This window comes from Centruroides sculpturatus, unplaced genomic scaffold (genome assembly GCF_000671375.1).
Source record: "Centruroides sculpturatus isolate CEXI.00-Female unplaced genomic scaffold, Cexi_2.0 scaffold21, whole genome shotgun sequence".
Classification (NCBI taxonomy): domain Eukaryota; kingdom Metazoa; phylum Arthropoda; class Arachnida; order Scorpiones; family Buthidae; genus Centruroides; species Centruroides sculpturatus.
The window spans coordinates 797,962-825,500 of record NW_019384490.1 but is presented as its reverse complement, the minus strand read 5'-3'; the positions used below and the strand labels follow the sequence as shown (position 1 = coordinate 825,500).

Sequence of the window (27,539 nt, the reverse complement as noted above, 5' to 3'; positions counted from 1 at the left end):
AAAAATTTGTTTTTTAAACTGAATTTAATGGAATATGAAGATTTTCTAATGAATGCATCAAAATTGAAAACAAAGTAAAATGAAACATAGCTAAAACATACAGAAGAAAAAAAATTTAATTTAATTCAGAAAATCTCAATAACATAATAAATTTTCTAAAAATTTGCTATTGCTAAAGATTTTAAAACAATTTTTTGATGGTTTTTGTGATTTAGAATGATTTTTAGATTATAATATACAGTAGAGCATCAATTATCTGACCCCCGATTAACCGTTCTAGTTGGCAAATTTCAAATGTTCGCTAGTGATGTGGCGCTACAATATTTGGGTATGTCTTGGCTACTTTAATATTACTTTTGTTAAATTTTTGTGTGTTTTAGCTGGCAACACTGGCTCGACCATGAAAGGGAGGCCAGTATTTAAACGAGACTTAATTTTCTAATTATGAGTGGTTGTTTGTTTCACGAGCAATAAAATAATTTTAAAATAATTTTTAATGATACAATAACAACGATTATTGTTTTTAAAAAAGTTTGTTATGCTGAACATCGATGAAAAATCAACGCAAAGTAGGTTAATAGTGATATACTAATTACATGGGATATACTAATATACTATACTAATAATGTATTTTTTCCATTCTTTTCGGTTATCCGACCAACCCGAGTCCCCAATTGAATCGGATAATTGATGCTCTACTGTATATGTAGTAACTGTTCAAAACACTTAACAGGAACTTTGAAATAATACTTGTAAATTTTTATTCATCAGTAAAAAATAAATGTGCAGTGTAAGTAAACAGTCTTACAACTTGTGTTTTTTTTTTCTTCCCTTCATCTCCAAGAGCTAAAAATATAAAAATTCCATGGCAATTAAATGAAAGATTGATATTATTTTTTGAAACTACTGAAATGATTCAAGAAGAGAAAAATCTGAGAATGTTAGACACTACATAAAATTGCATATCATTTCCAATAAAGCATTTTGATAATTATAGAGATATTTATGATGATTAGAATAAATTTTCACTAATACACTTTATATATATACAATTTATTTTCATTTTGAAATTATTAAGAAAAAATACATATTTGAAAATTCTGACCCAATGAGTTTCAATGTTTCAAATCAAATATTTCAATGAGTAATGGCTCAACATCTTTGGGATTTACATCTAAAAATACTCGGACATGCTTTTCATTCAATATATGAAGTTCTTCAATTTTTTTGATAAGTTTAAGATATATTGAGCGAGCTTCACATCCAGAATACACAGTCTCTAAATATCTCCTTAACAAATAGTAATACATTCCTTGTTCCATTTTAACAACATCTTTATGTACAATATTAGGTCTTTCTGGAGTAAACAATGCAATGGCACTTAAAATTAACATAACATTTTCATCTGCTCTCCAAACAGGATCAAATGAATTAATAAAACGTTTATGTTCTTCATAAACATTTCCCTTAGCTTCCTTTAAGATATCAACTTTTATAGACATTGTTTTTGGTCCTTGAGGGCCATGCCAACAATCTTTTTCAGGATCATAAGACATTACAGAACGAAGGATCATCAATTCAGTGCATCCACCTTTCAGAAGAGCAATCTGATCATCCTGACATAATGTCTTAAAGCCATTTATTTTTTTTGACATTTTAATGAGACGTCGAATAGCATGGTCTGTCATGTTTATGACATCTAACAAACTTGGATCAGGCACACCAAAAATAAGTGGCATTTTTAATATTTCATTGGCAACTATCAGTTCATCAAGTTTATTATGTTCAGTTTCTGATAATTTTTTAAAACTTGAATTATATTCACGAATGGGAACTTTTGAAAATTCAGTTTCAATAGCAACTTGCAAAACCGATTTTGGCACAATTTCATCTTTATTTTCTGTAGTTAATGAGTCTATTGCATGTATCTGTGACTGAAATTCATTTTGTGAACTATAATTATTTAAGGTGTCTGATTCAGTTTGTACAGTTTTTTGCACAACTGCTGTAGTTTGGGATATATTTAACGATTTCCTAATATTTGGTGTGTTCATTGCAAGAACAGTCACCATCATAGGTACTTCTTCTCCTTTCATATTTTTGACAGATAAGCAAATGCTATTTTCTAAAGATAAATCAGAATTATTACTTTGACTATTATCATCATCTGTTTGTTTGTTATTTTCTGATTTTTCAATTATATCATTAATTATGTTTTCAGAATTATTTAAATAATCACTATCAACACTAGATTCTATAAAAGGCTGTTGAATACCTGTTACTCGTGCTTGGGGTTTAGTGACTTCTCTGAGAGAGGAAGTTTCCAAGTTACAAGAATTACTACTATTCAATTCTATATCAAGTAACTGTTTGGAATCTGGATTCAAAATTCTTTTTTGTCGATTTTCTTCTATTTTTGCACGTTTTATTTTTTTTTCTTCATCTGTTAAAATCCATTCTTTTTTCATTCCTATATCAAAACATTTTTTTAATCTGCACTTCTGACAGAAACGTCGAGTAACAATATTCACCTTACAATTTTCGTCAAAAGGACACTTGAATTCCTTTAAGAAAAATAATTACATAATTAGTTATCAATTTATTAGTATTTAAATAGTTCAAAATAATTAATAAGTTTATCATTAATATTTCCCATTCTTACTTTACTAATATTCTTGATATAACAATTTTAAAAAAATCAATATTAAACATAAGCCTAAATCATTGAACTATTTTCAAGCTACAGTGTGATTGTAAAATCCCTCTTCAGTGGGCTATGTCCATGTTGCTTAGCCAAGTAATGACATCATAACTTACTGTAACTCTTTAGACAGGCAATCTGCCTGTGATGTCATTAATTCATTCCTGGAAGGTCCTCTTGTTTCCCTGCCCACTGCAGAGGGACTTTACAATCACACTGTATGTACAGTACATTAAGTCTAAATCAGTGGTGTGAAAATTATAGAACATATCCCAAAGGGAATGCAAACACATTCAAAGATGCAATTTTTTCATTTTCAAAAAATTATATGTAAGCATTTATTGTATGTAAGCATTTATTATATGTAAGCATTGTGGAGGTTGAAAAAAAACCCGTAGGAGGGTTTTTTCAACCTCCACCAACCCAGAATAACAAAACCACTTTATTTGTAGAAGGTAGTTACAGTCTTGACCTATTTTTCCACATAATTGCCTTGTCGATTCAGGCAGATGTCATACCGTGACACCAGCTTTTGTATACCCATGTTGAAGAACATTGCCGCCTGGCCATTTGGCCAACCTTTAACATTGTCAGTCAGCTCTGTGTTGCTTGTGAACTACTGGACTCCTAACCACTTTTTTATTTGAGTGAAGAGATAAAAATCACTTGGTGCTAAATTGGGGCTGTACAGTGGATGAGGAAACTGTTCCCATTTGAACCTCTGGAGAAGTTTCTGAGTCATTTTTGCAGTGTGAGGATGACATTGGAAAAGGATCATGCCCTTGGACAGCATTCATCTTCTTTTGTTCTGGATTGCCTGTCTAAGGTGTTGGAGAATTTTGCAGTACATGGTTCCATTGATGGTTGTCCCAGGTGCCATAAATTCGGTTATCAAAATGCCTCTTCTGTCCCATAAAACAGTTGCCATCCTTTTGTTGATAGAAAATGATCGTTTGAATTTTTTGGGTTTGTTTGGAGACAAAGTGTGCAACCATTGTTTTGACTGCTCCTTTGTCTTGACATTTTCGAACAACACCATCTCATCCCCCATCACAATCTTGTCCAAGAACATCTCTCCATTCTGGTGGTAATGCTGCAGAAACATCAAGACAGCATCCATCCTTAGAGTCTTGTGATGGTCTGTAAGCATCTTTGGAACTCATTGTGCACACAATTTGCTGACCCAAGCTTATCTGTTATAATGGTATACAACAGTGTGGACCTTGAAATTTGAGGAAACTCCATCACACATTTCCTTCCTTGACTGACCTCATCATGAATGTTGTCACATCCTTGTTTGAATTTCCTGCACCATTCACATACACATCCATAGCTCATGAAGTTCTCACTATACACATTATACATCCTTCGATGAATTTCACCTCCATTCAGCCCTTTAGCCTGTAGAAATCAAATTACTGCTTGTACTTCACAGCTGATGGGAGACTGGATTGGCAGCACCATGTTTACATGTTTACTGCACAGTAGCAAATGTCTAAAATAGCTTGATGCGACACTAAGTGGTGAGGGAATACTCACTAGGTGCATACCCTGTTCCTGTCTCACGTGCTTCCAATTTTTTTTGATGAATTAATGGAGGTTGAAAAAAATAACCCTCATATTCTGTGTTTGCGTTTATTTGTAAAAAACTTTACTGTTTCTGTTACATTTCAATGTTATTATATAATCTTTATTAATGTATTTTTTAGAATTTGGATAAAAACAGTATAATAGAAGAAAAGGATAAAGTGCTATTATAATTTGTTTTTTATTCATGTGAGTCTAATAAGAAAGATACAAATATTTAAGTAAATTAGATTTACTTAAATATCATCAAAATTGGCCAAAAGATAGATAATCATACTACATTTTGGTACTAAATAAAAAATTAGAAATTAATTTCAATTTTTTAATTACAGTGGGTGATCGGTTAATGAACAGTTTGGTCAATGAACACTTTCGCAAAAAATTTTTATGTTTGGACAACGAACACCAATTTTATTATTACGTATAAATAAACATAGTAAGAAAGTGTATATTTTTTATTTTTTGGGGTCTCCAGAATGAATTAATCAAATTCCCATAAAAACTATGGCAAATCGATAATCGGTTAACAAACAATTCGGATAGCGAACAAAGTCTTGGAACGGATTATGTTCATTAACCAATCATCCATTATATTTAAAAATTCTGAAAGAAAAGATCAATCTGGACTTAAACCCACAATTTCTTTGTTGCTGTGTGAAAAGAAAGAAGAACCTGTGAGAAAAGAGAGATACTGTCATTTTTTAAAGTAAATATCTTTACTTGGAATTGGTTTTTTAAATTGTCACTGCATGCACTAAGAAAATAGAATTAGTATGAAAAAGAATAAACTCAGATTAATTATCATGTTGTTAAAAAAACAAAAACTAAAAATTGCAGAATTATAACTGTTAACAGGAAAGGTATAGAAAACACTTATACACTGAAGAACTCAAAAACACCTTTCAACATACAGGGTGATCATAATTAGAGTGAACATTCAGAGTTCTCTGTAGAAAGAACTTTAGAGCAAATGTCAACTAAATTTGATATACATACTATCTTGAGTATTCAATTTTAACTTTTTGGAAAAAATTGTACTTCAAAATTCAGCCACTAGGGCAAAATTTCACACTGCTGTCTCCTTAATTTGCATATTACTTACATTTTCTAATAAACTTCAAGTATAAAAGAAGTTGCATGACATTCTTCACCATTTTACAACAGATGAACAATTGTGGTGTTCATTTTGCTCAACTGTACATCAATTCTATACCTTACACCTGTAATCACATCTACAATTGAAATAAAATTATTGCACCTTGGTTCTGACTCCTAAAACTTAGTTGTCTAGTTATAGGTGTCATTAGAAAATGTAATAAACATTACATTTTACAATGACACCTATAACTAGACAACTATAACCAGCAAAAAAAAAAGTTTGTTTTTTTTTAAAACATACCTGTTTTCTACTAGTTATAGGTGTCTAGTTGTGTTAATTACTAAAGTATATCAATATAGTAGTAGCATCTGTGTTAGAAAATGTACATAATATGCATATTACAGGGACAGCAGTACCAAATTTTGCCCTAGCAACTGAATTTTGAAGAAAATTTTTTCATGAAAATCAAAACTGCATACTCAGGAGTCAGGACAATATATTTATACTAATTTGGTTAAGATTTGCCAATAATACTTTCTATGGAGAGTCCTAAACAGTTACTGCTACTTTTTAATGATGATCACCCTGTAGAATGCATTGATGGAAAATTACAGATTCTATATAGTGTAATAATACAGTAGTTATGACAACTTAACAATTTGAAATATGGCATAACATATAATAGGTTAGGAAAATGTTTTTCTTATTTATTTTGTTCAGTTAAGGGATTGAAAAATATATGCATCTTCATATGTTTTCAAATAATATAATATAGTATAATACAGACAATTTTTGGAAAATTCATTTCATTTTAGAAATATACAGATTTTCTCCTGAAGATGAACCATGCTCAAAAATATTTGAAGAAACTTATTTTTAATTAGTATTGCTAAATATAATATTTTTCACCTTTTTTAAAGCTAAAGTTTATTATTTTAAACATTGTTATCTTCAACAGCTGATTTACAGCAAGGTTAATTAAAAGCATGATAAATATGAAAATTACCTGTTGAAAAAATGTTTTTTTTTTCTTTTTATGAATAAAAACAAATAAAGAATTTAGAAATCTTAAAGAGTTTATAAGATAGGATTACTTGATAACAGGATAGCTGAGACAGTGAATGTGTCAGCTTGACGCTCTGGGATCAAATCCAGATGGTGAAGAACTTCAGGAATTTTTTCAAGGGCAGTCTCAGATACACCGAATCTCATCCCTTACTATCTGGCTGATCTCATGATGTGAGTATGATTAAAACGCCCCCTTAGAGTCTAGAGGGCAGAAAGAATGGGGGAAAAAAGACAGGATTAAAAGATAAAAATATCATATCTATATCATCTCAGAAGAGAAATGAAAATTATATAAAAAACTAAAATGTTAAATAAAAATTTGATGAAGCCTAAATCAGATTCATTTTCTTTGGTTTTAGCATCAAAAATATATTTTCTGATATGAGATCATCATCAACTGATGCAACTTTCTACACATTGCCATTTTAAACATCAAAATATTAAACAATGTGTACCACTTACTGATGGAAATAAAAAAATTTTTTATTAAACATACATACTTCCTACATTGACTAAGCTGTCCAGCTCCATAGAATAACATGTAAAATGGTAAACGAACAAGACTTGCCTTTCATCTTTTACAGGAAATCCGACTAGACAAGTGAGACTCATCCATAGACCAGAAAGAGCTAAAAAAATATGTATTTCTAAAAATTTATTAGTCCTGTACATTTTTAGTTTGATTAAAAATTCAGATTGAAAACACAGATTCAAAAAGTTAGTAGTTTCTAACAAACCTGAATATGTCACCATGATTATTCTGAATTATTGCTATAAATAAAGCTATCATTTCTTTAATCATTAAAAATTATTAAATTAACATTAAAAAATTTAAAATGTAATAATTTTTTTCAGTGGAATGATTATTTACCAAATACTCTGTTGAAAAATTTAATTATCAATTGACAATTAGCAAATGATTAATCATTATATCTCTAATTAGTACAAGATAGTAATTTGGACTAAAGAGACTTGGTCAGATCACTCAGTTACAATAATTAAAGTCTAACAAAAAGATAGACCAAATAAATCTACCTTTTAGATATTTGAGAAAACCAGTGAATGACACTCAGGATATTACAATCATTCATGATAAGACTACAACAACCACTAATGAAAGTATAGACATAATAATCACCACCAATGAAGTAGTACATACATATTTAATTAACACACACTTATTTTTATTCCAGGAAACATTTACTAAATTTACAGAAACACTTTACATAAAAACCATGAAAATCCAAAATAAATACAGGTATCCCTCATACAATACGATAGTTACATTTAAAAAAAGTAGTGTTATGAGAATCCATATTGTATGAAACAAAGAACTAAAACAAAACATAGGGTTAGGCTCCAGAAGTTTCAGTATTCTTTTTCGTCACTAAGAGAAATATGTTTAGTAAAGCAATCAATAATTTATTAACATTCACATTAAGAATACCATATTATGCATTAATATTAATTTTAGTTAAACAAGGGCATTTTCTTTTTACAAAGTATTGTTGTCATCTCAGCTTTTTTGCTGATCTTGATTAGAAGTAGCAACATTTTCATATTTTTTATTTTTATCATAAAATTATTTTGCAAAAAGATAAACTTATTGAAAGTTTTTGACTGACTTTTTCATTATTACATTATTTATTTTTTTTGAAAATGTGACCTTATATGATGTTTTAAAATATATTTCAACATTAATACTTTTTATTTTATAAGAAGTTTGCAAAATATATGAATAAATAAAGGGAAATACTGTTTATAAAATGATGATAAAACTTCTGTTACCGGCAAAGTATGAAAAGCCGGCATTCTATAGAATACCTAGGCATTGTATATAATGCCCAGCATTTTTAGGTAATGTATGAAATATGAGAATTATTACATACTTTTCCTAGGCATTGTATATAATACCTAGGCATTCTATAGAATGACAAGTGCTATTTAGGCAAAGTATGAAAAAAGGTCCTGATAAGGCTATTATATAAATGATGTGCATTCCTCAAAAATACAAATGTTATTCTGAAAAAATAATGAAAGTGCCATTAAAAAAATTTATTCAAAATATGTAAAGAAAAATGAAAGTTGTACAAAACAAAATTTATGCCTTTCTTATTAAGGGAAACAAAATTTTCATATAAAAAATAAGAAATTAAAATTAGCTTACTTGTTGCAACATGGCAGGCTTGAATGACATTTTGAATTACATTTCATTACATTTTTCACGCAAAGACATTTCATATTTTGGCACTTTGTTTTACACATACATTTGATGAATCCTTGGCCGCTTCCACTGGACTGAGCAATTGCAACTGACCGGAGAAGAATTTCACGGTCAGGAATATCTTTCAATTCTAAGCAAGTTCTTAGGGCATAAAGTGAATTGTGATCTCGCATATACTTGTTTTAAAATTCCTTCAGAAGTTCCAAGTCGGTAGAAACCATCCTCTGTCACACTCACTACAACTGCCAATATATTGTGCGAATCACCTTGCCCCTTGAGGTCAGGGATAGGAACTTGCACAGTAGTTCCCAAAGAAGCAGTGGGAAATTTTTTTTCCGAATTCATTTTCATTTTTTTGGCTTGTATTTCCAGATTGATTTTAGAATTTATTTTACCTTCAACACCATTTTCAGTTTTGAAACAAAGGGTGCACAAAATATCCATTTCATCATCTTTACTAGCATGGCCACAGAAGGTATGAATTTTTTGACGATATTTTTTGCATGCAAGTGCATCACTCGTTTCCTTTAAACACACACAACAGGTATCAGAAACAGAAATCTCTTCAGTAAGCATGTCTTCATCATGTTGGTTTAATCCACTAATGACTATAATCTCATCCATGTTTTTTAAAACAGGCTCTTTTTCTTGCATAATCTGATCAGTTTCACCTTTTTCCATTGTGTTGATGCTTTCTATTACTTTTTCTAGCTGCTCCTCTGTATTTATGTCTTTTAAAACATCTTCTGGTAGAAAAGACGATGTAAGCCCTACTTTAGGTTTGCAGCCAAAAAGAGCTTCGTATGGTGTTTTTTTGATCCCAGAATGATAAGCTCTATTTTTCATAAATTGAATGAAACATAGTCCTTCACTCCAGCAGTCAGATTTGTTGTCCTGCATCCAAGTACAGAGCATATTTTTGATATCTTGATTAGCTCTTTCGACACTACCCTGGCTTTGTGAATGGCGGGGCTTCCCATGGAAGATCTTCAGTGCTGGCCAAAACACCTTTAAGCTGGTCACCACATTATTGGCAAATTCCCTACCATTGTCAGACTGTAATATAGATGGCACTCCAAGCAACGAGAATATGTCCACTAGGTTGTAAGCTACTTCTTCAGCTCTTTTTGACGTCAGAGACTTAAGAATCACAAATTTGTGAGATGATCTTGGTACATCATAATAAATTTGTATTCTCTATCTGGCTGAGACTGAAAGTCAATAAGATCTACCTGACAACGGGAATTAAATTCGAAAAAAATCATAGGTTTCACAACAATGCCCTTTTTAATACCTTTGTTTTTTTTGGCAAGGTTCACAAAGGTGGATGTACAGTTCAATATCATGACGTGTAACATTTTTGTATTTGGTTGAAAGTTCTTTCAACATTCTATCACGTCCTCCATGTCCAATAGCCAAATGAGCTTCATGAAGTACGTGAAATAACTGAGTCCGTGACGTAATACTGTATAGTACTGATGCCTTCTTTAACAGGATAAATGAGTTTACTTTTGTTTTCTACAATCATCACATCATAGCGATTTAGCAACCAATAGTCCCTGGGTTCCTTCTTAGTAGTCATTTTGGCTTTTTGTACATCATTTATTAACTTCTGGTAAGTAGTTTCGGTTAAGAAAATACTGTTTTTTGCAGCATTAACTCAAATTTTGGACAGTTCATCATCGAATCGTTGTTTCATGTCTATAGACCAGGTGTGGCCAAACTTTTATCCCTTAGGGGCTACTTTTTTGGTAAAATATAGTCTGCAGGCAACTATGAATATGGGCAAACAATTTTAGGATTTTTATATGCGCATGTGTTAACATTCATTTGCATTGTTCATCGGGATAATTACAAACAGTATGGGTAGGTTGCACAGACAGTCTATACAATCATTCATCATACTGGTGTGAGAATTAAGAACCTAACCACAAAATTACCAATATACCAGCAAAATTCAATTTAAAAACGAACATTTTCTCATCTTCACCGGTCATCCTCAGGTTCGATTCCAAGATTTCAAAAAAATCGAACATCGCAATTATGCGCATGTCTGATGCAGGGCCTTAATAAAACTATTCGTGCTAAAGCATCGGATTTTTGAAGCAGGAAACCATTTCCACGAATAGTTTTATTAAGGCCCTGCATCGGACATGCGCATAATTGCGATGTTCAATTTTTTTGACAGTCTATTATTGTAAGAATAAATTATCAAATTAAGATTTTTAAACATTAATTTAAGTGAAAGCAAATTGTTCAACTTTAGCTTCGCGGGCTACTTTTAAAACCTTTGCGGTCGATTGGTCGACCGCGGTCTACATGTTGGCCATTCCTGCTATAGACCATGATACCTTCTCCAACACTACAGCTTCTCCTTCATTTTCATGGAGCACAGTGAAAAACTAATTTTTTGTTGAACAAATTTAAATAAAATTGCGTATTTTGACACTTCCGAACAAACCGCAAAGTGCAACTGACAAATTCTAAGCCTGAGGCACGCATTAAAAGTCATGTGCCTTGCCACATGATATTCAAAATTAAACGGAGATGTATTTCATACTTTGACAGTTTCTCATTTGGATTTCTGTAGAATGCCTAGGAAATTTGTAAAATATGAATCGTTTCATAGATTGACGGCTAGTTTTAGGCATTATATACAATGCCTAGGCATTCTATAGAATGCCGGATTTCGAACTTTGCCGGTAACACTTCTATTTGAAACAATCAAGAAAAAATTTTTAAACAAAGTTTATTAATTTGAAAATTTCCCAAGGGAGCAAAGAGTGAATATTTCATTTCAATTTGATCCCACACAAAACTTTATCCATTAAATAATATGAAAAAAGTTTTGAAATAAAACAAATTTTCTTTTTTGGTTGTATTTAAAGTTTTGTTTCAGTTTTTTGTAAAAATGGAAACTGTGCTTCAGTAACAAAAAGTGACTCCTCTTATTGCAAGCACATAACAGTGTAATTAGGTAGTGATGTAACAAGTGATTGAACTGATTAGAAACAAGTAAATCATGTTCCAACTTTACTTTTAAAACACAAAAAAGCCTAAAGGCTTTTAAAACATAGGAAGCCAAGATCATTTTGGCTAATTTTCTGAATTGATGTCTACAGGCATAGCCAATATACTATTCCATTTTTTGCAGCTAATGCTATAATATTTTTTACACTGCTAACTTTCCTGGGGCTGCTTTAATTTACATTGAACTTCATTTGTGTGATCGGATATATTCTGCACCTCTGATATTTTCATTCTGAATCACAAACAAATGTTAACAATCTGAACAACATAACATTGTTATAATACAAAAGAAAACAATGTGAGATGTAAAGTAACTGCACCCAGATCAGTTTCTTTAGTATCATTCTTCACAAATTTTAAGTACGAATATCAAATGACTAACAATGGGGCATGAATGGTTTAAATCTCGTCACTTGTGGCACTAGTGTCAGCTTGATGTATAGTTAACCTCCAGTAGTGAGTAAACAGTGGAAACTGAACAGGAACTTTTTATCTATTTATAAAACATGGACTTAACAGAATATAACAGTTGTTGAATTACAAAAGAAACTAAAAGAATTAGGGGCCAAGACAACAAGGACAAAGGCAGAACTTTTAGAAAGGTAAACAAGCTTAAAATAATACATATAAACTGACACTTTTACAGTTATTGGCTTTTGTTTTCAATCTTGTAACAGAATTAGGCCTAAAAGGAAAACAATTAAGTTTTAATTTCTCAACTTGAATTTGTAATATTCTTTTGAAAGTTAGATTTATTATAATAAACAGAAAACAGTGTTAAAAGTTTAACCATCATTAATAAGTCAAAATGTTACTTAGTAAGGCAGAACTTCTAGAAAGGTACACAAGCTTAAAACAATAAGTATAAACTGACTGATACTTTTATACTTGTTGGCATTCAGTTTCAATCTTGTANATTAAAATTTTATGATAATTAAGATATTTTTTTAAACTATTTTTGAAATTAACTGCATTTTTAAATGTAATTTAATTAAAAGGACACCATATTTTTGGCAAAATTCATATCATTTAATATTTAGTTGGACTTCCTTTCATTTGATTAACATCAAACAATCTACCAGGCATAGTTTGAGCCAATTTTTGTAATTGTTTCACTTCAATATTTTTCAAGCATCCATAATTGCTAATTTTAACTAATTTTTACTGCTTGTTTTGACCATAAACTATTTTATTATACTCCATAAATTTTCTATTAGATTAAGACCTGGACTTCTAGAAGGCTAGTCTAATACTTTTTTTTAATGTTTTCATTAATAAATCAGTTCTTAGTTGATTTTGATACATAGAGTATTGTTCAAATATCCAATTATTTCCACCAATTAAATGCAATTAAATTATTTTTTAACATATCCTGATATGTTAAAAAAAGTTTTGAAATAAAACAAATTTTCTGGTAAAATATGAACGTAAACGTTTGAGCATTAAAATTTTTTGTTCATTCAGTGCTGGAATTAGCATTTAGGTGTTAATTGTTGTGTTTAGTATATAGTTCCAGTTTACTTGTGCTAGTTTTTTGTCTGATATATCCTGATATTTTAAAGAATCCATTTTTCATCACAAATGACAATATCAGTTTTTCCATTGAATACAAAAGCATCCCAAACCATTACACTGCCACATTCTAACTCAGGGATAGGCAACCTTTTTCTACGTAAGGGCCACATTTTAAAACTTTTGAAATGATGCGGGCCACATAACAGAGAAAAGAAAAGCAAAATGCCGGTAAATCACAATTATTTATTCATATATAATTATAAATTAGCATAGGTATACTTAATTTAGCTTCTGGAACTGATGTAAATATAATATATCGGAAATTATTTGGTTAAATATTAGTCACTGCTATCTTTAAATTAGTTTTGATGTGTCTGTTAGCCGGTTTCTTATTTTAATTTTTACTAAATTCATTGAGGGAAAAAGCTATTCACATACATAAGTTGTAGAAAATAATGTTTGAATTTTTGCTCATACTTCCTTAAGCTGGGAAATTGATATATTTACTCGTATTTTATGTGATGAGGGCCGCAAAAATATTAATGTGGGCCACAGGTTGCCCATCCCTGTTCTAACTGATGACTCATTCTAATGTTGGTTTCTCTTTTCACATCATGCCAATAACATCAATAACCAGCTGGTACATCTACATTCTATCTTTTTCATCAGAAAACAATTTTTTCCCACTCCTTATTCCAGCTCATGATAGATTTAGTCCATTGAAGTCTCTGTTGCTTGTGAACAGATAAATTAGGTTTCACTTTCATTTTGCAGTATTTATGTTGTTGTTAATTAATATTATCACAAATACATCACCATACAGTCTGATGGTACACAGATTTTTGTAAATTAGCAACTACCTGTCTAGTTGATAGCTGCTAATTTACTTGTTTATATATATAAAAATGAATGTGTGTGTGTGTGCGTGTCCTTCATTCATTAACACACCGTTTATCCGATTGCTGTGAAACTTTGGGAAGTTGTTTAATATACTCTCGCAAAGATTTCTGGCATAGTACAATTGCCATGAAGCTTTGGGAAGTTTTTTAATACACTCCATTTCTGGCATAGTACATTTATCCTATGATAGAGTGTATACGAGCATTTCATTGTGAGATCGATGGATTTCAAATTGTGAAGACCATTTCCCCCTCCAAAAAATATTTCTCTATACAGTATATGTATTTGTGAACTGTTATTTATGATATTTGTAATAATTTTGGTTTAATCACTTTATTTCAAGTATTTTTTGCTAATTATGTATTCGCTCGAACTTTGTTAAAACCTTAACTGTATCCCGAACAACAACCGAAGTTGTAGGAGGAAATTCGCTTATTTTACTGATCTAGGGATCCCCTTTTCCAAATTTTAATATCAACTCAAAATAATTTAAAAAGATAAATTACAATAAAACGGTTTATTATCCAACTATCAGAAATTTCACAACATGCCAAGGAAGAGAGGAAGGAGCAATTAAATAATTAAAATTGTAAAGGATTTTAAAAAATATATAAAAATGGGGAATATCACACTTCTGACAATCGCTGCAAGTGTGTGGGCTAAATTTGGAGAATCCGTGCTTCTCACATGGACAACTGTATGTGGCCAGCTCATGCGCCCGAAAACCTGATTTATTCGTGTATGCACCAGACAGAAAAACAAAAAATATAGTGTATCCACAAGCACTCCAATAAATAAATAGAATTGAAACAACACTTTGAAATGTTTTTCCGATGAAAATGAATAATAATAATAAGTTTCAATAAAAATGATAAAATGTAAATTGAATTTTATCATAACGAGTTTGCTTGAATTTCCTTTCTTCTGAGATCGAAGCAATGCACGACGGGTAAGCTAGTTGTTTAATAAGGAAAGTAACCTTTCATTTATTTCTTTCAGTCAGTTAAGCTTTTCTTGCATCCACTTCTCATTTTAAATAATTTTCTTGTTTTATCTATATATTGTCCACAGCAGTTTTAGAACAATTAATTATTTTAGCTATTTCTTGGAAACTTCCCAGCACCCTGCAATTCATATATATTTCAAATTTTAGCCTCTGAAAGTTCACTATTCCTTGATATTCTGTTATCAGTGTTTAAAACTGTTAAACTGTTTTTTTCTAGGATTTTCAAAAATTTAAAATGATTGGTTGTTATGATGTAATAACCTTATATTCAATTGTTCATTAAAAATGTATTTAATTTGTAGAGTATTATTACTCTAAAGTATTCAAAATTAACTGTCCTTATAATTTTGTTACATTAAAAAAGGCAGTTACAGTAGAGCCTCGATTATCCGACCTAATTGGGGACTGAGGTTGGTCGGATAATTGAAAGGGCGGATAACCGAAAAGTATGAAAAAATCCATTATTAGTGTAGTATATTATTATATCCCATGTAATTAGTATATTAGTATATCGCTATTAACCTACTTCGCGTTGAATTTTCATCGATGTTAAGCCTAACAAAAAGTTTTTTAAATAATAATCATTGCTATTGTATCGTTAAAAATTAGAAAATTAAGCCTCATTTAAATACTGGCTCCCTTTCATGGTCAAATGAATGTTGCCAGCTAAAACACGTAAAAATAATATTAAAGTAGCCAAGACATAGCCAAATATTGTAGTACCACATCAATAGCGGACATTTGAAATTTGCCGACTAGGAAGGTCGGTTGATAGGGGGTCGGATAATTGAGGCTCTACTGTAATTTCAAAAATGGTGTATAAGTGTGATAATTATTTTTAACATTGTTTAGTGTTTATTATTATGTATCTAAAATTTCAAAAGAATATTACAAATTAAAGTTAAGAAATTAAAACTTAATTGTCATTATAATTCTGTTACAATGTAATTAATAAATAATCTTAAACTAATTTTAACTTCATTCCATAGATATCATCTTTGGATTTAGAATAATTTAAAGAGGGTGGAACTCTTGGGTGAAGGCTCAGAAAGAGAAGAAACCTGCACTTACATACCACAGATGTTCTTTCCACCTTCCAATGCATTTATTGTCCCAATTACCAATCTTCCCAAATCAGATTTGAAAAATTTTACTGAAGATCATATCCATATCTGGTTTGGAGACAGGTTAGCTAAGAAAGGAAGAGTTAAGGAAAGAAAAAAATGTTTTAGTTATCATAATCAGCAGTTTTATTTTTACAGCTGGTGCGCTGCTGAAACAAAAAAGCATGTTGACTATGAAGTAAAGGTTTGCATCAGCACTGACCCACTTAACAGTGCTGGTATAGTTGTTGAAAGTTGCAGTTGTCCAGCAGGATATGGCTGGTCTGCTGCCTGCAAACATGTGGGCACTCTGCTTCACCATATTGAACATTATCTTTAATAGGTGAAAATATTGAGTTAAGAAGTTGTACTTCTATGGTGCAAGCTTGGCACATCCTCCTCCATCTGATTGTGAAGTAATTTACAAAACTGTAAATGACATCTTTAAGGAGGACATACCAAAAGTTAAATGCACTTATAATTAAATAAGTGCATTTAACTGTAATGATTTTTTAAACATCATGTCAAATCAGTCTTTCTTATGCAAGTCAGCAGCTTAGAATAGCCAATACTTGGGGATATGTGAGCAATGTTGATTATATTGCAAATTTTCCAGCTATACTTTTGAAGAAAAAAAAAATGAACTAACTAACAGAGGCTGAAAAATTAAAAAAAAAACCAAAAAGCAACATACTTCTAGGAATTGGCTGAGGGAACATAAATTTGTATCACAGCATCAGTTGCAGGAGATATTTCATGTATTGTTAAATCTGGTGATTTTTCTCCTGCAATTGGTCACACTCACCTCTTATGTGGGAAAGTGAGGCATAAATAATGAGGTACTTGCTTTGAAAACATATTCAGAAGTTACTGGAAATAAATGGAAAAAATGTGGATTGTTTATTTCAACAAACAGTAACTTCATTGCTGTCTCACCCGATGCCATATTGGAGGATAGAAGCATGATACTTAAAGTTAAATGCCCTTATGCAAGTAGATTAGGAAAAGCCACAGATATCTCTTTTCTCACCTGTAAGAATGGTGTCTATTTCCTAAAGAGAAAACACAAATATTTCTGCTCAGTAACAGATACAGATGTACTGTACTCAGCCAAAGTACAACACTGTGACTTTATTGTTTGAACTTCTCAAGACATTTTCATTGAAAATATAAAATTTAGTGGATGCTATATGGAAAATAACCTTCCCATGCTGAAAATGTATTATGAAAATGTGCATGCTCCTGAATATTCAAGCTTATTTGAAAAAAATAATAAAAAATCAAAATACTTGAGTTCAATGTACAGTATTTATTTTACAAGATTCATACAAAAAATAGTAATAATCAGAAGTTTACATATTAAAACTTTTGCATACAATACAACTTTGGTCTTAAAAATTAATTATATGGATATTAAATTATATCAATTTTCTGATTTTATCTATTATGTATGTATATAATTAAATCAATAGGGCCTATTTACTTTAATTTTGGCTAAAATCATCTGTAGGGTAGTTAAAAATGCTGACTTAGTACTATTTCTCTAACAAAATTACAAAGCATCATCGAATTATATAAGACAGTAGCAGCAATTGGCCACAAATGAGAAGGAAGTGGATCTTTAATTATATTGGCAACCTTTCCAAGCCCTATGAGTCTCTTAACATAAATTTGTCTTTGGAAATTTTTTGTGTAAGCATTATGTGCTTTTTTTCCATTTAGCTGTAAAGAGGTTTTAAAAGATGTGATATTCAAAGCAACTTTCTTTTTTTTTTCTAGTAAGTCTGATATTTCAAATCCTTTGTTAGCTAAAATGACATCCTGTTCTTCCAATAATTCTAAGAAACCACTCTTGCTCACTATTTTCCGATCTGATATGCTATCACAGAAGCAATCAGAAATATATGATATAGCTATAAGACGCTTGAAAGTATTCCTATTTTTGTATGCTGAAAATGTTAACTGTTGTTTAACCAGCAGATGATGATGTTTATCAACAATAAACATCTGTTGGTCTGTCAAATGGCATCTCAGTGCAGTCAATGATGGTAGTGTAAGAGGGCCTATTTTTGGATTATCCTATTTTCTGAAAGTTTACTGATTTTAATTTCTTACACAACAGCAAAGTAATGTATTCAAAAATATCACTGCACAGATTTCTGTTAACTCGGAAAAGAAAACAAAACATTTTGAAATCAAAATTATGCTTGTACAGTGAGTGATCAGTTAACAAACATAATCTGTTCCAAGACCATGCTTGTTATTCAAATTGTTTGTTAACAGATTATTGATTTACCATAGATTTTTATGGAAATTTGATTAATTCATTCTGGAGACCCCAAACAATAAATAAAAAATTATATATTTTCTTACTATGTTTATTTATATGTAATAATAAAATACATATACACACAGTCTTGCATTTTTTTCAGTCATATTGTTTTTCCGTTTGTGGGATGTTAAAGAATCAGTCCAATGTTGATTGTTTTTCTCTTTTCTCCAGGACTTTTCGGAAGTAATTAATAGCATTATCATTGTAGAGATCCCCAAGCCTATTAACCTCGACATGGTTTGGATGCCATTCTAAGACCGTTGTTCTGACATTCTCCCACTTCTTCAAAAGATCTTTAATAGCAGATGTTGGCATTTGTCCTCTTTCATCTTCCTCTTTTTCTGAAGAAAACATATCTTGCTGAGTTTCTTGGTATTCATTTGAGAGTTCTTGGAGTTCTTCTGTCGTCAGATCAGTTTCAGGTTCCATTATAAGCTCTCTGATATCATCTTCATTCACCTCCAATTCCAGATCTCTAGCAGTTGTCACAATTTCATCCATAATTTCAGGGACATCATCTCCATCTCCCTGAATGCAGGAGGGACACAGCTTTCGCCAAGCAGAATTCAACTGTTGTTGAGTGATTTCTGACCATGCCTTTTGAATGAGCCGTATAGCTTCAATAATATCAAATTTTTCTTTCCAAAACATTTTTAATGCCATTGTTGAGGAGAACTGGCATGCTTCAAAACACCAACGAAACAGTGCTCGAATGTACAATTTCTTGAAACCTGCAATAATGTCTTGATCCATTGGCTGAATCAATGAAGTGGTATTCGGAGGCAGAAACTGAACTGTCAGCCAGGGAAAGTCTTCCAGCAAATTATCTTCAAGATCTTTTGGGTGTCCTGGTGCATTGTCCAATAGCAACAGTGCTTTCAATGGCAATTCATTGGTCTGAAGGTAATCCTTGATGCTTGGAGCACAAACTTCAAACAGCCATTCTTTGAAAAGAGCCTGCGTGACACATGCTCTTTTATTCGATCTCCACATCACTGGCAGTCTTTCTTTAATTATGGAATTTTTTTTGAATATTCTAGGGTTCTCAGAGTGATAGACAAGAAGCGGGATAAGCTTCATATCACCACTAGCATTAGCTCCCAAAAGTAATGTCAATCGGTCTTTCCTGAGTTTATGCCCAGGAATATTTTTCTCGTCTTTTGTGATATAGGTACGGTTGGGCATGCGCTTCCAAAATAAACCAGTTTCATCACAATTAAAAATTTGTTGTGGACAATATCCTTCTGTTTTAATGAATTCTTCAAATTTGAGGCAGAACTTCTCAGCTTCTTCTTTATCTGCACTAGCAGACTCACTGTGAATTACTGCATGTTTAATGCCAGATCTCCTTCTAAACTTTGCAAACCATCCAGTGGTAGCCTTGAATTCTATCTCATGTGACAAATGTGGCATTTGTTTCTTCAGTTCTTCAAAAATTTCTCTAGCTTTCTCTTGAATGATAGTCATACTAGTTACACCTCTTTTCATTTCCCTTTCTTTTATCCAAATTAAAAGCAATCTCTCCATTTTTTCATGGATGGCACATCTTTGTTTCTCAGATGTGATTTTAGTTACTCCTTTAGCTGCTTGAATCTTCTTGATTATATCTTTCTTAGCTAAGATTGTGCCTACTGTAGACCTGTTCAAGCCATACTGCCTAGCAACATCAGACATCTTCTGCCCACTCTCTACCTTGGCTATTATCTCTTGCTTGGTTTCTATGGTGAGCACGGTTCTTGACAGTCCACTCTTTTTAGGCTCCATAATATTATCAATTTCTTTTTGAAAAAGTTCAGAAAAGCACTCACAAAAATTTAGAAAGCAGAAATCAACTAGTGCATGAAAGAATTATGTAAATGTTAGGCCCAAATGAAATTTGAAATTTTAGTGTTAAAATGTTAATGAATACCCAATAGGATATGTTAAACTCTCACCTTTTGAAAATAAAAACCAATGCAAAACTTAATGAATGCCCAGCATTCTCATAAAGACTATAAAAAATTCTTTGTCAGAAAAGTAAACTATAATCTGGAATTACAAGGGAGAATTTCAAAGTTCTGAGAAATACTATTCAATCGGTATCAGGTTGAGTGTCAATGTTTACGTCTCCTGCACTCCGAAAGGTTTCAAATTGTCATCTAGAGACAAGGGACAACCAATCTGTATTCATTATTTTACATTGCTTCTTTTTGTTTGCTCTGTGAGGTGTTCATTATCTGAACACATGTTTGTTGTCCAATTTGTTCACAGTCCGAACTGTTCATTAACCAGTGTATTTGGTCAACACTAATGATAAAGTATCCTGAAAACTGATCACAAAAGTTTTTGGTGTTTTGTGCAGCAAGATAAATTCCTCTATGACAGTAAATCTGTTTCTTCTAAATCCACAAAAGTATCCATTAACTGATCAAATTACAATTCACAAACTGAATTCCAGCTGAACATGATAATTTTGTTTAGGTTTGGACATTACAAGTTTGAACTGAACAGTTAGGTAACATATTACCACTTGTATTTAAGTCTACTTCTTTTGAGCAAGATGCAACTTAACAAAAACTTCAGTTTCTTGATCCATATCTGTATTATAAAAAACAATTTTTTGCTTATTGCCAACAACAGTATCTTGGCATTTGTTGCATTCCTTTGGTGGTTTTCTGCTTTTCTTCAGTTTATCCAGAATTCTTACAGGAAGGTTTAAGGATGGAATAGCAGTTGCCTTCAGTATTTTCCACTGACCTGCAATTAAATAAATCATTACGTATACATATTTTTTATTTAAAGTTATATACAATCAAGATCATATTGTTAACAATTTAACCTGTATGCTAAAATGTTAAAAATGCTATGAAGTATAGGTATAAAATAATTAAAATTTTAAATAATTAAATCAAAATTATGCTTGTACAGTGAGTGATCAGTTAACAAACATAATCTGTTCCAAGACCATGCTTGTTATTCAAATTGTTTGTTAACAGATTATNGGTAATTGGTTCCAGAAGAGACGACTTAAGTCAAAAAATGATGTAAGTCGAATTTACTTGTCACTAGGCTAAACCACAAATAACCATTCCCAGTTCTGTATTTTATTTATAAATGCATTTTTAATAATATATGGTTAATAAGAATCTGTTTTAAGTTTACAAACAAATAAATTTTAGTTTTTAATACAGTACAGAAAAAAGTAATCTAAATTTACGAATACATGTTATGTAAATGTACATGTTTACAATTTGGTGATTCTTACAGTACATCGCAGACTCTTTATTTGTGAATGTGGTTTGCTCTAACTTGTAAGACATTATAAAATAAGATGATTTTGTAAGGTTAAATAACAAATACAGTTATTAAAATTATTTTGCAATAGTAGAAAAAGATTTATGTTAAATTTACCAATATCAAGTGGCGCTGACGATGACGCTAAATGGTAGATATTGGAACTACCGTAGAAAATGCAATAATGAGCACTTAAAGACCGTTACATAAGATGACAACACAGAAACACAGATGTTTTCATGTTTCATTCTCTAAGATTTATATTAACATTTACTGTAAATGTACATATTTTAATATGATTTTATGTGCTTTAACACTTTTCTAGTGATATTAAGACTTCAATATTTGTGGCAAACAGACGTAAAGTCGAATAAAATGACTTAAACTTGATTTTTATTTTTCCATATATTTTTTGACAAACGACATATAATCGAGAATGACATAACTCGAAACGACGTAACTTGAGATATACCTGTATATATATATTATATATATATGCACTTTTAGATCTGAATATATATATATTCTAAAAGTGCAGAAATTCTTGTCACATTTCTAGTTGAACATACTGACTAACAGTGTTTTGTATTTTTTCTATATTAATCATTAACTACTCTTTATAGCCTATTAATGCCTCAATCTTAATATCATTCATTTTTATTGCAATTCTTACTAATGCATTATTAAGAAACTAGTAGCCCAGGCCACCCCCCTTGTGGGCGTTCTTGCAGCAGCAGTGTCATAAATAATAAATTCATATCAATGGGAAATTTTTTCCCTATCCTGTGGGGGAAATTCCCCTCCCCTCGGAGAATTTATTTCCCTCCCCGTGGGGGTTATCTCCTCCTTCCATGGGAAGGGCATTCTAGCAGCAGCTGTGTCATTTCGTGATATAAATAATAAATTCCTATTACAAATTAAAATAATTTATTGTTAATTTAAATAATAGCTAGAGGCGCCCCCCTAGTGGTCATTCTAGTCATACCATTGCAGATATATGGACACACTATCAATGGCTTATATTATTAGATATATATGTAAAAGGTATTACTAAGAAATGCAATAAAAATGAATTATAAAAAATGCATATTAAGATTGAGATATTAATAGGCTATAAAGCATAGTTAATGATTAATATATAAAAATACAAAATGCTAAGTAATAAGAATAGTTAGTATGTTCAACTAGAATTTTGACACTTTTAAACATAGATTTCACTAGGCACATGGCAAGTACATAACCTAACTGTGAAAAGTAGTAAGTGTATCATAGTGTTTCTGAAATAAAAGTCATTCTTATATGAAGTAACACTTCATAAACATATAAATTAAAAAGTGTCCTATAAACTTACCCATACTAGTAACTTCATAATCACTTTCATCAAAGTTCCTGCTACAAATCTGAGTGTATTGACTGATTTCTTTTCCAGTTTTTATCTTTATTTCCCATTGGATCATCCAGAAATTTATGAAATTTCAAACCTGGACATTTCTTGTTATTGGCACTACACTGAGGAACATAATTGACCAGAATTTCAAAAATACCTAAATAACTAAAAATGCTTTTTATAAACAGTGTATACACAATATGATTAATGAAACAGAAAGCTACTTATCCATAAGCCCAATACTAGCACCGCCTGTTAGTTTTGAAAAGTGCATGCCCTATTAAGTGAATTCAAAACTATATGATATACAATAAGGTAACAATCATAATTCATTGGAATTTGAAAATCAAGGTTTTTGAATTATTTGAAACAGTTATAACAAAGTAATTTTCTCAAATTTATGTAAAAATATATAAATTTGAAAAAATAAAACTATATAATTATGATGATAAAAAAAAACACATTTTGTACATCATTCATTTTTATTTATTAACATTCTTTATCTTTTTTTCAAAAATACACAGTATCGTGAAAACAATTTCTGAAGAACATTTAATATCGTAATGTTAGTATATAAACTATTTTTTTTATTTTTTAAATTTAGTTATTTTTAATATATTGCCAGATATAGAAAATATTCAGATACAAGCTATTACAAAACTGACATAAGGATATTCCTATCTTATTTGTAACAAACCTTTATATGACAGTAAAAAATTATACTTCAGTATGGAAAATTTCTTAACTTAATTTCTCATATACAGTGGGTGACCAGTTAACGAACAGTTCAGATAGCAAACAAATCGGATAACAAACACTTTTGTGAAAGATTTTTTATGATTGAACAACGAACATTTTACTGAACAAACATAAAAAGAAGCGACAGAAAATAACGAATACCGATTGATTTTTCCTTGTCTTCAGGTAACAATTCGAAACCTTTCGGAGTGCAGGAGACGTAAACATTGACACTCAACCTGATACCGATTGAATAGTATTTCTCCGAACTTTGAAATTCTCCCTTGTAATTCCAGATTATGGTTTACTTTTCTGACAAAGAATTTTTTATGGTCTTTATGAGAATGTTGGGCATTCATTAAGTCTTGCATTGGTTTTTATTTTCAAAAGGTGAGAGTTTAACTATCCTATTGGGTATTCATTAACATTTTAACACTAAAATTTCAAATTTCATTTGGGCCTAACATTTACATAATTCTTTCATGCACTAGTTGATTTCTGCTTTCTAAATTTTTGTGAGTGCTTTTCTGAACTTTTTCAAAAAGAAATTGATAATATTATGGAGCCTAAAAAGAGTGGACTGTCAAGAATCATGCTCACCATAGAAACCAAGTAAGAGATAATAGCCAAGGTAGAGAGTGGGCAGATGTCTGATGTTGCTAGGCAGTATGGCTTGAACAGGTCTACAGTAGGCACAATCTTAGCTAAGAAAGATATAATCAAGAAGATTCAAACAGCTAAAGGAGTAACAAAAATCACATCTGAGAAACAAAGAGCATTTTAGAGCTCATAATGGAACCTGAAACTGATCTGACGACAGAAGAACTCCAAGAACTCTCAAATGAAGAATATCAAGAAACTCAGTGAGATGTGTTTTCTTTTGAAAAAGAGGAAGACAAAAGAGGACCAATGTCGACATCTGCTACTAAAGATCTTTTGAAGAAGTGGGAGGATGTCAGAACAACGATCATCCACGTGGCATCCAAATCAGAATAAGGTTAATGGGTTTGAGGATCTCTACAATTACAATACTATTAATTACTTCTGAAAAATCCTGAAGAAAAGAGAAAAGCAATTGACATTGGACAGATTCTTTAACCCCCACAAATGGAAAAAACATGACTAATAAAAATGGAAGACTGCATATATATGTATTTTACTATTACATATAAATAAATGTAGTAAAAAAGTATATATTTTTTATTTTTTGGAGTCTCCGGAACAAATTAGTCAAATTCCCATAAAAACCTATGGTAAATCAATAATCGGTTAACAAACAATTTGGATAATGAACAAAGTCTTGGAACGGATATGTTCATTAACCAATCACCCACTGTATATGTGTATATACACATAATTTGTTGATATATAAAATTAAAGGAATGTTTCATTTCATGCCAAATCTAATTTTACTAAATTTCAATAAATAAATAAAATAATACCTTTGTCTTTAATGCATTTCTACGAAAAAATGCCTTGCACGATTCACAAGTAATGGCATTAAAATTGTATCCAAATGCTTTATCACCACAAACTCCACAAAGCTTGTTGGCTTCTGATTTCTCTAAATTGGAATTATTATTAGCATCAGTATCTGTAATAAAAGGAAATTCTTTATTAAATGTGGAAATATTTAAAGTTTCTTTGTAAAAAAATAAAAAATTGTTTTACTAACCTATCATTTTTTTCATGTCATAACATTCTCTTCAGTTGTATCCTTTAGCAAAAAAATATATATATATATTAAAATTTTTAATTTAAATATGAATATTCATTTCAAAATGCAATGTAATAATCTATAAGATTTTATATTTGATCAGATTGTAACATGTATATCATCTTAAGAATCCAGAAACTTTAATTTGTTGAATGCTCTAAACATTTCAAATGTTTTTAAAATAAAACACCTTATTTAATATGAAAATATTTAACTAACAAAAAATTTGATTGCAAATACTTTTTCCAGTGTGAAAAAAGTTTGAAGATTTTACATCTGTCACTATTTTTTCCTATTTCAAGTGAGAAATGAGTTATAACTAAAGAACTCTTCCATTTTATAGGTGTCCAATACTTTTATGACCTAGTGTATATATATTTTTTGGCTTTTATTTATGATTGTATTAATTTATCATTAAATTAATATAATAAATACCATTTTATATTAAATTAATATAATAAATACATTATTTTATATTATTATTTATTTGACCATAATTCTGTAAATTGGAATTCTTGTCATCTATAGATTTTTTTCCTGGAAGAGCATATGTAAACTACAGTATATAGAAATGAACAATTTTTATATATATAAAAACTTAATTTCTTTATATTAACTACTATTTAATCTAAATGTCTTCACACTTTAGAGAAAAATGATATTCATCTTCATATTTATTAAAAATATATTGTTATATTACATTTTTTTAAATGTATATCCATCTACTTTCAGTTTAAATTATACATTAAAAAGTAGCAAATATTTTCAACTTTTGTTACAATTACTGTAGACCAAAATCTTAAGACATTTTGAAAAAGTCAATATACAAATAAGAGTAATTATGAATCGTGCATAATAAATCTGATTTTTTAATTCACTGCATTGCTTAATAATTTATATGAATTACTTATAACACCATATATGTAATTTACTGTAGAATACTTAAAAAGGGAAAAATTTAAAATGTTTTACAAAAATTTGACACATTTCTTTTCAAAATTCCTTATTCTATTTCTTAATTTCTCATATTCAACTTCTATTATTTTAAAGAGATACTTATTGGAATTTATATATTCAATTACCTTTTTGCCTTATTTTTGTTTTTAAAATCCAAATACCAACAGATTTCTTATAGCACTAACCCAATTATTAATAAACTTTTGATACTGAATAAAATATTGACGATTCAACGATAAGTAGAATGAGATAGAGGAAATAAATCATTTTAAATTTGTAAAACACTAACTTGTGACAATTAGTCATTTAATAAATACGTGATGACATTATCTTCAAATTTTTACCCTAAATCTTGATCGATACGTCTTTATTAATCATTTTCATCTACTTAATTGTGAAGATTGGATAATTTCCTTGCTTATTTCTGAAGTTAATTCAATAAATTTCAACAATTCCTTCGTGACATATTAAACGTTTTATACGATCTCGGTCCTTTTTCATTATAATTGTTTTCTACGAAAACGGGAGCTTACCGATTCATAAAAATCAATGCAAATTAAATTACATCAATGTCATTCTTTCGTTTCAATCGAATCGCTTCTGCTAACATATCTTTTGAGGGCCGCCATCTTTATTAATTTTTGTACGCTTGTTTTCTTGCTTCCCGTCCTCTGGCGGGATAGTGTGAAGTATAGGCCGCGTTTCTTTATGCAGCGCTCGAGGTGGCATCCAAATCAGAATAAGGTTAATGGGTTTNTAAATATTGTAGTTCTTTAACTAAAGCACTATTTTCGGATGTAACTGGAATTAAAGGATAGATTATGAACGTCCATGTTTCGCTCGAGCGGAAAGCGTTTCTAAACTATGATGCAGCGACGTGTAGCGATAGCTGCTCGTGACGT

General features: G+C 30.5%; 1 protein-coding gene across 3 annotated transcripts; it reads right to left on the bottom strand.

Moving 5' to 3' along the window:
- Positions 1–1,037: 1,037 nt before the first annotated feature.
- Positions 1,038–27,316, bottom strand: LOC111621755 (nuclear hormone receptor HR96-like). 3 transcript variants are annotated; one of them, XM_023363992.1, is made up of 4 exons: positions 26,763–27,316; positions 25,639–25,680; positions 25,406–25,557; positions 1,038–2,564 (listed from the first exon to the last, which is right to left on the bottom strand). In XM_023363992.1, the coding sequence occupies exons 2-4, from the start codon at positions 25,652–25,654 to the stop codon at positions 1,116–1,118; spliced, it is 1,617 nt and encodes a 538-aa protein (XP_023219760.1). In that variant the 5' UTR covers positions 25,655–25,680; positions 26,763–27,316; the 3' UTR covers positions 1,038–1,115. The 3 variants fall into 3 exon arrangements, with proteins under 3 accessions (XP_023219760.1, XP_023219759.1, XP_023219761.1); XM_023363991.1 differs by having other exon boundaries at positions 27,171–27,316; XM_023363993.1 differs by lacking the exons at positions 25,406–25,557; positions 25,639–25,680; positions 26,763–27,316 and adding exons at positions 6,482–6,656; positions 6,956–7,275.
- Between the last annotated feature and the right edge of the window lie 223 nt (positions 27,317–27,539).